Source organism: Camellia sinensis, chromosome 12 (assembly GCF_055761805.1).
Source record: "Camellia sinensis isolate YWXY chromosome 12, ASM5576180v1, whole genome shotgun sequence".
Lineage (NCBI taxonomy): Eukaryota > Viridiplantae > Streptophyta > Magnoliopsida > Ericales > Theaceae > Camellia > Camellia sinensis.
In genome coordinates, this window is record NC_138972.1 from 16,500,537 (window position 1) to 16,515,956 (window position 15,420).

At 37.2% G+C, this 15,420-nt stretch overlaps 2 protein-coding genes across 2 annotated transcripts; one reads left to right on the forward strand and one right to left on the reverse strand.

Moving 5' to 3' along the window:
* The first annotated feature begins 957 nt into the window (after nucleotides 1–957).
* LOC145804370 (alpha-galactosidase 3-like) lies at nucleotides 958–2,847 on the forward strand. Its single transcript, XM_082898053.1, has 4 exons — nucleotides 958–1,033; nucleotides 1,118–1,248; nucleotides 1,500–1,559; nucleotides 2,704–2,847. Exons 1-4 carry the CDS (start codon nucleotides 958–960, stop codon nucleotides 2,845–2,847), a joined length of 411 nt encoding a protein of 136 aa, XP_082754179.1.
* An 843-nt stretch (nucleotides 2,848–3,690) lies between these two features.
* Nucleotides 3,691–7,347, reverse strand: LOC145804371 (uncharacterized). The gene is made up of 4 exons (XM_082898054.1): nucleotides 5,021–7,347; nucleotides 4,669–4,926; nucleotides 4,469–4,574; nucleotides 3,691–4,374 (listed from the first exon to the last, which is right to left on the reverse strand). The coding sequence occupies exons 1-4, from the start codon at nucleotides 7,345–7,347 to the stop codon at nucleotides 3,691–3,693; spliced, it is 3,375 nt and encodes a 1,124-aa protein (XP_082754180.1).
* Between the last annotated feature and the right edge of the window lie 8,073 nt (nucleotides 7,348–15,420).

The window sequence follows — 15,420 nt, forward strand, 5'->3', positions numbered from 1 at the left end:
AAGGTGAGCACAATGCGTTCTTCTGGAGTTAGATTCCACACTTCCACCATACGTGTAATTCCCCGCGTGTTTCGCTTGGTCAATTCATCTATTACAATACAACAATGAAATATAGTATGGAAATGAAGATTGACTTGTAATTTGTACCTCAACTAAAAACATAATAATACCTGTACGTTGCATTTCTTCTTCCCTTAACCAGTCCTCATCTAAATCATCTTCAAACTGAGGGTTAATCTCTGATTCTTGAGGTTGAGGATGTGGAACATGTGACGGAGCATGTGAGGAGGGATGTGACCAACTAGAGTGTGAAGAGCCATTTGATCGACTAGGCTGTGAAGTTCCATTTGGCTGATTAAGTTGTAAAGAATCATTTGAACGACTAGGTTGTGAAGTTCTATTTGGCAAGTTCAGCTGTGGAGACCCAGTTGAGTGACTAGGTTGTGAAATTCCACTTGGTGCGTTAAGTTGTGAATGGTTTTTTGGCTGGTTAGGCTGTGAAGAGGCATTTGATCGCTTGTGCTGTGACTCATTCTCAATATTACAAGTTCTAAATCGTTTCTTTGCCATATCTGCTAGACAAATAATAGATATAATTAATCAGAAACAAAGATATTAATCAAATTAAATGAGCATTTATCATAGTATACTAAAAGATATTAAAGAACATAAGCCATAGGAAAAGCTCATATACACCTCACAAGATTATTTTCTTTGTCTACTTCAGTAACTCTATATATCAGAGGGTCTCTGATTTGAGGGTCTTTGAGGGTTGAGGCATTATTTACACAAAACAGAGGCCCCTGAAAACTTGCACATGAGAACCCAACCACTTATTATTGCCCAAGCAAAAGCCCCTATGGACTGTCAAAAGTAATTAAAATTTGAATGTGTGAATAGAAATATGTCCTTTCATTTATCATATTTTCAAAAACTCAATGTCACAAATACCAACATATGTTCTCCTCTTTGAAAGCTGATGCACGTATCACAATTGGTTTGGCTGATTTAGGTTATGTTTATGTTAACATAGGTATTCATCCACATGATCTATTTGTTTTGTTCCTCTTCACAACTTGGTTCTGTTTCATACAAAATAATTGTTTTTTCAAATCAGATGATTGCTGCTCGGCTGAAGAACGAAATTCAGAGGTCAATTTAAATCCTACTACATTTATGCCATGTTTTCCATCTAGTTTAATTGGTAAAGTCTTTTGGTGGTGGTACTGGAGACTTGGGATTGGAATTGTCAGTCCCACTTTAATAGCTACCCTCTCATTGTGTCCATCACCATTGGACTAAAAAAAGAATTGAACAATATACCTTGCAGTCTATTAGGAAAATATTGTTTCTTTCTTTAAAACATAGTAATGTTTACTTTGGATCTAAAGGCCACTTTTGACATAAATATATTGATTGTTAAGCTCAAAAATAGTAGAAACTGAACTTTAAAGCCAGGTATGCAATAAATTTATTTTCATTGTAAATTGGTCTTGCAGGGTCAACTAGTCCCCGAATCAGAAAATTTTCCATTGGGATTGGAATCTCTGGCTGACTATGTACATGATAAAGGCCTCAAGCTTGGAATTTATTCTGATGCTGGGTAAAATTAATTTCCTAATATTGTGTTGAAGGATTATAAATTAGATCACAATTAAATTATTATCTAGTTTTTATTTCTGAAGTGTTCTATACTGCTGTCATAATCTAATTTCTCTCTTCTGACTTATTCAACTCGATTTGTGGGATGTATACATGTCGAGTTCAACCTGGATCAATCTACCATGAAAATGATGATGTAGAGCTTTTTGCCTCTTGGGTTAGTTTGTGAGATATCTTATCAAATATAAGAAGAAGAAAAAGTCAAGTGTTTTCCTTAGCACCTGTGGATTAAGGATGCCTTATAATTAAATGTCATGGGTTTGGAATGGTCAAGGGTTTGGAAATTGGATTGAGGATTTGAGCATAGATAGTGGTCAGAATGATTGAGCTTTGATGCCGTTTTGAATTGGAAATTTAAGGAGATAAGTTGCTGGATTTTCTGGGCTGTAGGGTGCATCTGGAATTTTCTGGACAACAGAGAAATCTTAGAGTTAGAATATAAAGGTTAGGGTTTGGATCAAGGTCTAAGGGTTTTACGGACTCAGTTAAGGTGACTGAAAAGATAGATGTGGTTGTTATTTATGCAGAGGCTTTCTGGAATTTAAATATATAAGAAGAACCTTTGAATCTCATTGAGATTTTCTAGGAATCTCATCTAGAAGGATTCAATGAAGTCTCACCACCACTAAAAATGTAAGAGAAATTTCCAGAAATTTCTTTATCTAAACTTGTATCGTTGTCTCTGCAAGCTAACTTTATATAGAAGTATAAGACTATCTTGCTAGACTAAGAATTTCCAGAAATTCCAACAAGTATTTCAAAGACAAACAAGAACTTGAAGGTATTCCAAATAAGGGAAGGGCGCAATAATTCTCATAAACAACCACCTAAATAGTTCATTCTCTAAATTAAAAAGAAAGTTACCAAATTACCTCCAAATCTGAAAAAAAAAAATAACAATAATAATAAATAAAAAAATACCAAGATAAATGTGCCTTAAAATTAGTCAAGAATTCATGAATTTAGATGAAATTTCTGCCACTTTACCACATTATCTATCCATGAGCTTCATTAATTGATATTTTGTGATGTGTTATTCAGGGTGTGGATTTTTTGAAGTATGACAACTGTTACAATCTAGGAATCAAACCACAGGTGCGGACATACATGACTATACTCACCTCTCTTAGACGGGTGTGGACTTCTTCCTTCTTGAGATATGATATACCTACATTCGCAAACTAAAAGTTAAAACCAGAGAGAGCATAAAAATAAGAATGTCAAGATGCTGATTTTCCAGTCCACGTTTTTAATAGCTATATTTAACAACAAACATTTAAAAAAAAAAATCAGTTATCTATTAGAAGAAATATAGATGTCCTCATTAATAACCCATACAATATACTTCAATGGCAACAAGACAAGTGTCCTGACAAACCCACACAAATTTCAAATCGGATACAAAGTAGAAAATTGATGCAAACACAATGATAAAGAAGAAAACAGATAATTTACATGGTTTGGCTTAGGCTGTCAACTCTTACAAAATTGATGCAACTCTTATTCACACACAGAATTCTATAACAAGAAAGACAAGCGGTATCTACAATGCATAAGAGATCAACATAGCACTATCAACATGGAGAAAATGAAGCCAAATCATTGAAAATGCATGCTCAACTCATTCACACATGAGACAGAGAAGAATTATAAAGACGAGTGGAATATAAGATCTCTAAACAGGGTTACTGCAAATAGGAATCTGTGTGATTCATAAGATAGTAACACTTTTTTCAGCAGCTGCTAAATGGTTGAGTTTAAACAGAGTTTAATTTCAGATTTTCATTCAAATGCCTATTTAAGAGTTCCTATGGCTAAAATTGTTGCTTAAGTAAATAGACATTAGAAACTAGTTTTTCCTCAAAGCAAGACAAAAATCCAAAAAAGAAAGAAAAAAAATTTGCAAAACATGGGTTGCCATACATATATGAAACTAAGAAATTTGAAATTTATATTCAAAATCAAATAATGTTTCAAAGATTAACATGAGAATAAATAAATTAAAATCAAACTAGTTCAACTGAACAACTAAACATCCTCATCTAAATCATCTTCATCAATCAGTTGATTATCAAGTGGAAGTGGTATATTGATTGTCGTTCCATCTGCATCATTTCTAGCCCAATTGAGGTTTTCATTCGCATCCACATGAGTGTCTTCAACTATCACATTATACGGCTCGTTATCATAGTAAGTGTCAACATCATCATCACACAATTCACTAGTACCAACATCAAACACATCTCTCGCTTTTGTTTTAACAACAACCAACCAATTTTCATGCCTTACATCTCCCACATAATAAACTTGTGAAGCTTGAGATGACAAGACAAATGGTTCATCATTTAACCGTTCTCCAGTATGTATCAAATGCGAAAAATTCACAAGGTTAAAACCATATTCATCTATCTTGTAGCCTCTGCCTGTGTTCACATCAGCCCAATTGCATTTGAATAGTACATATTTCAACTTGTCAAAATAATTCAGCTCAATGATATCTAATAAAACACCATAATACATGGTGCCTCCTTCAGTGGCGACACAAACCCCACTATTCTGAGTTTTTTTGGCCTCCTCGTAATTTTTAATTCGGAACTTAAAACCATTAACAACATAACGTTTGAATCGTCTAGCTACAGTGTTTGGGCCTTGAGCAAGCCACTTGATTTCATCAGTAAGTTGTTGCTTCCTTGTGTCATCCATAGCTACAACCTGATATATTATAGTATCCATTAAAATGATTACATTAATCCCTACACTAAAAGTTGTATATGATAATAGTATTATTTAATAGCTACATACTTACATATGATCGAAACCATTCACAAAAATTTTCCATATGCATCTTATTAAGAACTTCATCAGTTAGACGACGCGGACGACTTTGTCTCTTTATATGCTCCTTGTGTTCTCTGTATATACAAACCTAACTTGTGTTACTATTGGAAGTATTAAAATGGGAAACTCAAACTTATCTATATAGCATAACTCATAAATATTGCTTACATCCGAAATGGTTGAATTTCATCATTGTTAAATAACACATAACGATGTGCTTGTATCCATGACTTTTGATCAAGTTCAATATTCATTATTGCCCCTGTAGAATCTTCAACATTTCTTAAGGGTCGATTGAATATGGTTTCAACAGATTCCAAATACCGTGAACAAAATATTAAGCACTCTTCAGCTATGTATCCTTCTGCAATAGAGCCCTCTGGATGGGCTTTGTTACGAACATAAGATTTTAGTCGTTGGAGATACCTACATGAAAAACCATTTAATTATAGATCGATTAATTTGGATGTCAATGTGATATAAGTTAAAAACAAAATTAATACAAGTCGTCATGCCTAACCTCTCAATAGGATACATCCATCTATAGTGAACTGGGCCAGCAATTTTAGCTTCAATGGCCAAATGGACGACTAAATGCACCATTATAGTAAAAAATGAAGGAGGGAAGATTATCTCCAAATTGCATAAAGTCACTACAATTCGAGATGCAAGTCGATCAAGCTCTTCCACTTGCAATACTTTGGAACACAGTTCTCTAAAGAAACAAGATAACTCAATTAGAGGTGAAGCAACTTTTTTTGGTAATGCACCTCGTAATGCGATAGGAAGAAGTTGTTGCATAAAAATGTGACCATCATGACTCTTCAAACCTATAATCTTACGTTGTCTAAGTTGGATACAACGTGAAATATTTGAAGCATAACCATCTGGGACTTTTACCCCTTTCAAAACTTTCAAGAAGTCATCTTTCTCTTTTAAAATCATTGAGAAACAAGCTGGAGGCAAATATGTCTTATTGGAACTGATCTTTTGTGGGTGAAGTTCGCGTCTTATACCCATCTCTTGTAAGTCAAGACGTGCCTTCAAGTTATCCTTTGTCTTCCCATCCAAATTCAATAATGTTCCATATACATTATCAATCACATTTTTCTCTATATGCATCACATCAAGATTGTGACGCAATTTTTGATTTGCCCAATACGGCAATGTAAAAAATATACTTCTTTTCTTCCATGGTTGTATCTCATCATCATTCGCTTGTTTCTTTCTTTTTTTGTTTTTTTCATTTGCCTTTGTCTTCCCAAATTTGTAATCAAGGTCTTCTGTTTGCATCATGATCTCAAAGCCAGATAGCATATTGGGAGCTGGTTCTGTTTCTTGTTTGCCATCAAATGATGCTCTGTCTTTACGAAATCTATGATCTTTATCCAAGAAACGCCTATGGCCCATAAAACAATATTTTCCTCCATGTTTTAACCATCGCGAATGAGTCTCATAATTACAAGAAGGACATGCAAGAGCACCCTTGGTATTCCAACCAGACAAATCACCATATGCGGGAAAGTCATTTATAGTCCACATTAGAGCTGCACGCATTTGAAAGTTCTCTTTGGAAGAAATATCGTAAGTTTGTACTCCAACATCCCATAATTCCTTCAATTCTTCAACTAAAGGCTGCATATACACATCAATGTCATTCGAAGGGGAGCTTGGACCAGGAATAAGTAATGATAGGATGAAAGAAGATCTTTTCATGCACATCCATGGAGGCAAATTATATGGGACCAATATGACCGGCCATATACTATAACTAGTACTCATATTCCCGTAAGGGTTAAATCCATCAGATGCCAACCCCAACCTCACATTGCGGGAATCAAAGGAAAAATCTACATATTGAGAGTCGAATGTTTTCCAAGCTATGGAATCGGCAGGGTGCCTCATTATGCCATCATTTGTACGACCTTCAGCATGCCATTTCATAGAAGCAGCAGTTTTTGAAGACATGAACAATCTCTGCAATCGAGGCTTCAAGGGAAACCACCGTAAAACTTTTGCAGCCTTTTTCTTTCTCTTTTTAGATGAAGTACTCATATTATGCTCCAAATCATTCTCATTTGTTGCCCACCTTGAAGCACCACAATGACACACTTCATCATTTGCATGTTCCTTCCAAAATAACATACAATCATTAGGACAAGCGTGAATCTTTTCATAACCGAGACCCAAATCTTTAATAATCTTCTTGGCATCATAAGAGTCTTTCGGCAAATTTGCATCTGAAGGAAGCATATCTTTCAAAATTTGAAGCAACATTGTGAATGAGTGGTTGCTCCATCCATTAAGACATTTCAAGTGATACAGATGCACAATCGCTGACAACTTGCTAAAATTCTTGCACCCTTCATACAAATGCTTCTCAGCATCTTCGAGTAAGTCGTAAAATTTTTGTGCATCTTCATTAGGATCTTCTTGAGCTCGTTGCACGCTTGGACCTTGATCAGATGGTTCTGGTAAATTACTTTCTTTTGCATATTCATCCATAGTTCGAGTGTGCATGGGAAACACGTCCCGTAACATGTCACGTATATCACCATACTCAGGTCGTATTTCTTCAACATGGCTTTGACTAGTTCTACTAGAAGTCGTTGCAGACATAATTTCCCCGTGATGATACCAACAATTATAACCTGGACTAATTCCATAGGATACCAAGTGATCATGTACAACTTCTACAGTCAACATGTATGAATTCACACATTTCATACATGGACATGGAATTGTTCCATCATTAGATACATTGCGAGAAGCAAACTCCAAAAATTCTTTAATCCCTTGCACATAATCTCTTGACAATCTACTCTTCTTCATCCAACTCTTATCCATTGATTGATAATTAACTAAATTGAAGTACCATGAAACAAAATAAAAAGTCAAATATATTATATAAAAAGTTATCTATACTAACATAAAAAACACTACACAACTTAGGGTAGGTGCACATAGTAGAATTATTTTTATATGACTTTCTTTATATATCTTTTCCTAAAATTGAACTATTTTATATTTATACGTTTCATTTTATTTTTATTGTTTTCTTGGATTTCATTTTCACAATTTATGTAACATTTTAATTTTTATGAGTTATGATTTTTTCCTATGCCGACCCCATTTCATAGGACTTAGGACTTAGTTTGGGTATTTGCTTTATGGTTGCTAAACTAATTAAAAGGGTGGAATATTTCAAAGTTTTTATGTTGATGATAAATCTTCTTTAATGGTCTTTGTATTCAACAAACAAAAGGGCATACATGAATGTTGAATTTCCTTAAATCACATTATTAGGCGAGCAAAACATTACAAGTATACTATGCATTAAATTCATGGACAACAATTTTCTCGAAAAAAAAAAAAAAAAAAAGCAATGAAGGAATGCATTAGTCAAAGAAGCATGAGGTTCAGTTGTGAACCTAAAGACAATACTATGATTGGCTAATTCAGAACCATTGAAACAAGCTAATTAGATAAGGGAATATGCTCAAATTTTATTTTGGTCTTGCAGGTATGCAATAATTTTATTTTGGTTGGCTTATTTTGGAAGCATAGGACCGACTGGGTTTTTATAGCTTCTTGATAATTACCAAAACTTATGGGAACATGTAATACGTGACTGTTGATTAATAATAACTAAACTTTATGTTAGCATCCAGCTGACCACTTTATGAGGAAGAAGAACCTGCATGATCCTTTTCCTTATATTTACCCCCTTCCAGTGTAACTTTTGTGAGATTGGGTGATATGGTAGATGAGCAAATGGATTTATGATTGGGGTTGATCACACTTTTTATTTTTCTTACTTCCCTCCCCCCCCCCTTCACTCCTACAATAGCATTTCCATTTTTCTGATTTGTCTTCTTTCTTTCTTTTTTTAAATATATATTTTATTTTTAAATGTATTATTCTAGATACAGAATCTGCTAAAGCAGCTAGAAGGAAGCTAAAAGAAACCATTTCCTCAGTTCTGTTTGACATGAATGTCCCTACTATTTGTGCTATCAATCAGGTAGAGTATTTGTGTATTTTATTTTCCGCATATTTTGATGGTTTTTATAAGGTAGAAAAGAAAACAGGTCATCAAACTTGGATTCCTTAGTTTATTTCTGCATAGAATGACCAATAAAACTGTTTTGTTGTTGTTCTCTCTTACCCCCTAATGCAATTATTGTAATACATGTGTAGGCAACTTTAGCTTTGTATGCAACAAGACGAACTTCAGGAATTGTTGTTAACATTGGTTTCCACCAGACCTCTGTTGTTCCAAGTAAAGCTATAGGATCTCATTTTAATTTCAAATTTAATATTTGAGCAATTTCCCGCAGTTGTACAGTGCAAGTGGACCTAAGCTTTACGAAACTTTCTAAATGCAATTGATTACTTATAGTTGCACAGAATGCTTATACTTTCCCTTCACTGCTGTCATTATTACATCAATTTTACAAATCATGCATTTTCTACCCGTTGCTTTAATTTTTTTCAGCAATCTCATTAATTTCTTTCTTTCTGTTCTTTTTTTGTTTATGCATAAAAAATGGCTAGGTGTTCACTAATGTTTTCTTATTCTCTATTACATGATTTCTGTTAAGTTTCTCTTTTCCTAATTGTGCATGGTCACCTGCGACTCAATTTTCTAAGTTTTGGATTCTATTCTGCAATTTTACATGGTCAAGTCATGTGCAAGGTGGGTGTTAAAATTGTGGGAATGGGAGCATTGAAGCTTACAGGATTCCTTAGGGAACAAATGCAGTAGAAAAATATACATTTTGAGTCACTGTACACTGTGCGCACATTAAAAGAGGTATTGACAGTGCCCTTTGCTCTATGGACTCTGATATTTGTCTTTCCTCTCATTAATGAGGAAAAGTTTGGCCAAAAGTGTGGCTGGCTTGTCAGCATGTAGAGTAAATGTGACATTCACCAATTGATTGTTCTAGTCAGCTGGATGGCTCTAGAAGTCATGAATTCCACCCTAGAATCCAAGAAGAAATAGCAGTAAGTGATATTGGAAACATAGGGTTTTGTTCTATACTTGGGATTTCGTATGTGTAGACATCCGTAAGCTTCCCTCCTCCGGATGTTTTCTCCTGTAGCTCTTCAAACAGGCAGGGATATGGTATGGTTTTACAATCGAAATGTATTGCCCTTGCCCAACTGAAAGTTAAGAAAAGGGATGCCTACAACTCTATGAGTTCTAGGAGCCTCAAGTCTATGCAAGACACCCATATGGTTAGCTCTCTTTCTAGGGACAACCTTTTTTATTGTCTAATTGATGAAAGCCGATTGATAATTCAAAGCCCCGGTCTCTATTAGATATTGCATTTACAGCTAATGCTAATCCATGAAAATCTCACTTCTTAGTGCTTTTGGGTATATTCAATTACTGATTTTAGCTTTTATAAACTTTTTTGGATGATATAATTAGTTCATTTTGTCCCCCAATAGCCAGTTTGACAGCTCATAAGACCACAAAAACCTTCTAAAACACCAACTATTTTCTAGCTGTTAATTTGATTTGATGAGGACATATTTTGGCAGCAGAGTCTCAAATGCTGGGAGGGTTTTGCTCAATCCCCTCACTGAAGTATATGAATCCTGCTAATAAGATTTTTAAGTGGATTTTCCACACTTGAACAGTTAAGATCATGCCAGAGGGTCCTCCACAAAATAACAACTGAACCCTAGTATAATGTTTATTACTTCTTTTCTGCATATGTTTGACTTCACTTTGGTAATTGTACAATACTTTCCTGCTTTATCACACACTATACATATTGCCTGATTTTGTTTGGGTTTAATGCACTCATAGAACCTATGTTATGTTGCTCTTGATTATGATGCTGAACTATCTAAAGATACAGAAGGGTCATTTGAAGTTGTTGCAGAAGGTTGGTTTACTCTTTCGAAAGAACGATTTCAGACAGGGGAGATTCTATTTCAGCCACGCATTGCAGGAATGTAAGTCTAAGTTTTCTTATATCTTGTTATAATATGTGATGATTTGATCAATGGCAGATATTGTTTGCCTATACTTTACTGTGTTATAATATGTGATGATTTGATCAATGTGAAGTAAATTTCAAAAACAGATAAATTTTGTAATTGGAATGATTCCCAGGAAGTCAACCCAAAAAAAAAAAAAAACAGAACAACAGAACAAACAAATAAACTAAAAGGTAGGCACTATTACTCCATTGTGGCATTTCATCAAATATCTGGCATACACAATGATTCCTCAAGCAGGAACTTTTACTGTGTATCATCAACAACAATCCATTCACTTCATTAATTATATTGGTTAAAATATGATGCTCATAGATGATCAAATATGTGTGTGTGTGTGTGAATATCATAATCAAAATACATATTATGTTAATCAATCTATTTTCCAAATTATTTTCCCAAACTAAAATCATTCAAGATGTTTCTAAAATCCTTCAAAGTAGAGAAGTTTTGGAGATATTAGAAGCCATGCATGGATGGCAAGTATCTCATCTTAACAATGAATTCCATGGACCCAATCTTGTTCGAAAACAGTAGAAGAAACAGAGAGGGGTAGAGACAGAAATTGAGAGACCAGAAGAAAGAGGGGATAAAGAAGGAGAAACAGAGAGAGGAGGCTAACCTTGAAATCACAGTGGTTCTCTAGCTTGATGTCGTCAACGTATGCCGCGATGGAGGATGAACGAAGACTCTGATACTTGCAGGAGAGAAGTGTTGATAGACTAGGGCACAAATTGTAATCAAGGATGGTTGAACGGTTTTTGTTTTTGTTTTTTTTTTTTTATTGAAATTCTGATATGTTATTTTCGGAAAAAAAAATCTGATTTGGCGCGAAATTTTCGTTTTATTTGGCGGCTTCATTTTGCTTGGTTTTTGTAACGCCTGAGGTCAAACCGTTGCTAAAAAAATATATATAGCAACGTTTTAAGAAAAAAATGCTACTAAAAATTTTATATTTAGTTGTGGTCAATAACAGCTACAATAGCTCATCTATAGCAGCATTTTTCAGACCGCTACAATAAAAAACGCTGCTAAAAGTGAATTTTTTTGTAGTGCATTTCTTGCGCATTACGGTTCGAACACTCGAACACCTATACGGATTCTCTAGCACAGGGGCAGATATGTAAATACGGGGTTTAGATACCATTTCTTGCGCATTACGGTTCGAACACTCGAACACCTATACGGATTCTCCTGCACAGTGGTAGATATGTAAATACGGGGTTTCCGTACCATTTCTTGCGCATTACGGTTCGAACACTCGAACACCGATACGGATTCTCCTGCACAGTGGCAGATATGTAAATACGGGGTTTACATACCATTTCTTGCGCATTACGGTTCGAACACTCGAACACCTATACAGATTCTCCTGCACAGTGGCAGATATGTAAATACGGGGTTTCGGGACCATTTCTTGCACATTACGGTTCGAACACTCGAACACCTATATGGATTCTCCTGCACAGTGGCAGATATGTAAATACGGGGTTTACATACCATTTCTTGCGCATTACGGTTCGAACACTCGAACACCTATACGGATTCCCCTGCACAGTGGCAGATATATAAATACGGGGTTTCCGTACCATTTCTTGCGCATTACGGTTCGAACACTCGAACACCTATACGGATTGTCCTGCACAGTGGCAGATATGTAAATACGGGGTTTCCGTACCATTTCTTGCGCAATACGGTTCGAACACTCGAACACCTATACGGATTCTCCTGCACAGTGGCAGATATGTAAATACGGGGTTTACATACCATTTCTTGCGCATTACGGTTCTAACACTTGAACACCTATACGGATTCTCCTGCACAGTGGCAGATATGTAAATACGGGGTTTCCGTACCATTTCTTGCGCATTACGGTTCGAACACTCGAACACCTATACGGATTCTCCTGCACAGTGGCAGATATGTAAATACGGGGTTTACATACCATTTCTTGCGCATTACGGTTCGAACACTCGAACACCTATACGGATTCTCCTGCACAGTGGCAGATATGTAAATACGGGGTTTCCGTACCATTTCTTGCGCAATACGGTTCGAACACTCGAACACCTATACGGATTCTCCTGCACAGTGGCAGATATGTAAATACGGGGTTTAGATACCATTTCTTGCGCATTACGGTTCGAACACTCGAACACCTATACGGATTCTCCTGCACTGTGGCAGATATGTAAATCCGGGGTTTCCGTACCATTTCTTGCGCAATACGGTTCGAACACTCGAACACCTATACGGATTCTCCTGCACAGTGGCAGATATGTAAATACGGGGTTTACATACCATTTCTTGCGCAATACGGTTCGAACACTCGAACACCTATACGGATTCTCCTGCACAGTGGCAGATATGTAAATACGGGGTTTCCGTACCATTTCTTGCGCATTACGGTTCGAACACTCGAACACCTATACGGATTCTCCTGCACAGTGGCAGATATGTAAATACGGGGTTTCCGTACCATTTCTTGTGCAATACGGTTCGAACACTCGAACACCTATACGGATTCTCCTGCACAGTGGCAGATATGTAAATACGGGGTTTACATACCATTTCTTGCGCAATACGCTTCGAACACTCGAACACCTATACGGATTCTCCTGCACAGTGGCAGATATGTAAATACGGGGTTTCCGTACCATTTCTTGCGCATTACGGTTCGAACACTCGAACACCTATACGGATTCTCCTGCACAGTGGCAGATATGTAAATACGGGGTTTCCGTACCATTTCTTGCGCAATACGGTTCGAACACTCGAACAGCTATACGGATTCTCCTGCACAGTGGTAGATATGTAAATACGGGGTTTACATACCATTTCTTGCGCATTACGGTTCAAACACTCGAACACCTATACGGATTCTCCTGCACAGTGGCAGATATGTAAATACGGGGTTTCCCTACCATTTCTTGCGCATTACGGTTCGAACACTCGAACACCTATACGGATTATCCTGCATAGTGGCAGATATGTAAATACGGGGTTTCGGGACCATTTCTTGCACATTACGGTTCGAACAATCGAACACCTATATGGATTCTCCTGCACAGTGGCAGATATGTAAATACGGGGTTTAGATACCATTTCTTGCGCATTACGGTTCGAACACTCGAACACCTATACGGATTCTGCTGCACAGTGGCAGATATGTAAATACGGGGTTTCCGTACCATTTCTTGCGCATTACGGTTCGAACACTCGAACACCTATACGGATTGTCCTGCACAGTGGCAGATATGTAAATACGGGGTTTCCGTACCATTTCTTGCGCAATACGGTTCGAACACTCGAACACCTATACGGATTCTCCTGCACAGTGGCAGATATGTAAATACGGGGTTTACATACCATTTCTTGCGCATTACGGTCCTAACACTCGAACACCTATACGGATTCTCCTGCACAGTGGCAGATATGTAAATACGGGGTTTCCGTACCATTTCTTGCGCAATACGGTTCGAACACTCGAACACCTATACGGATTCTCCTGCACAGTGGCAGATATGTAAATACGGGGTTTACATACCATTTCTTGCGCATTACGGTTTGAACACTCGAACACCTATACGGATTCTCTTGCACAGTGGCAGATATGTAAATACGGGGTTTCCGTACCATTTCTTGCGCAATACGGTTCGAACACTCGAACACCTATACGGATTCTCCTGCACAGTGGCAGATATGTAAATTCGGGGTTTACATACCATTTCTTGCGCATTACGGTTCGAACACTCGAACACGAATACGGATTCTCCTGCACAGTGGTAGATATGTAAATACGGGGTTTCCGTACCATTTCTTGCGCATTACGGTTCGAACACTCGAACACCTATACGGATTCTCCTGCACAGTGGCAGATATGTAAATACGGGGTTTCCGTACCATTTCTTGCGCAATACGGTTCGAACACTCGAACACCTATACGGATTCTCCTGCACAGTGGCAGATATGTAAATACGGGGTTTACATACCATTTCTTGCGCATTACGGTTCGAACACTCGAACACCTATACGGATTCTCCTGCACAGTGGCAGATATGTAAATACGGGGTTTCCGTACCATTTCTTGCGCATTACGGTTCGTACACTCGAACACCTATACGGATTCTCCTGCACAGTGGCAGATATGTAAATACGGGGTTTCCGTACCATTTCTTGCGCAATACGGTTCGAACACTCGAACACCTATACGGATTCTCCTGCACAGTGGCAGATATGTAAATACGGGGTTTACATACCATTTCTTGCGCATTACGGTTCGAACACTCGAACACCTATACGGATTCTCCTGCACAGTGGCAGATATGTAAATACGGGGTTTACATACCATTTCTTGCGCATTACGGTTCGAACACTCGAACACCTATACGGATTCTCCTGCACAGTGGCAGATATGTAAATACGGGGTTTCCGTACCATTTCTTGCAAAATACGGTTCGAACACTAGAACACCTATACGGATTCTCCTGCACAGTGGCAGATATGTAAATACGGGGTTTACATACCATTTCTTGCGCATTACGGTTCGAACACTCGAACACCTATAAGGATTTTTCTGCACAGTGGCAGATATGTAAATACGGGGTTTACATACCATTTCTTGCGCATTACGGTTCTAACACTCGAACACCTATACGGATTCTCCTGCACAGTGGCAGATATGTAAATACGGGGTTTCCATACCATTTCTTGCGCATTACGGTTCGAACACTAGAACACCTATACGGATTCTCCTGCACAGTGGCAGATATGTAAATACGGGGTTTACATACCATTTCTTGCGCATTACGGTTCGAACACTCGAACACCTATAAGGATTCTCTTGCACAGGGGCAGATATGTAAATACGGGGTTTACATACCATTTCTTGCGCATTACGGT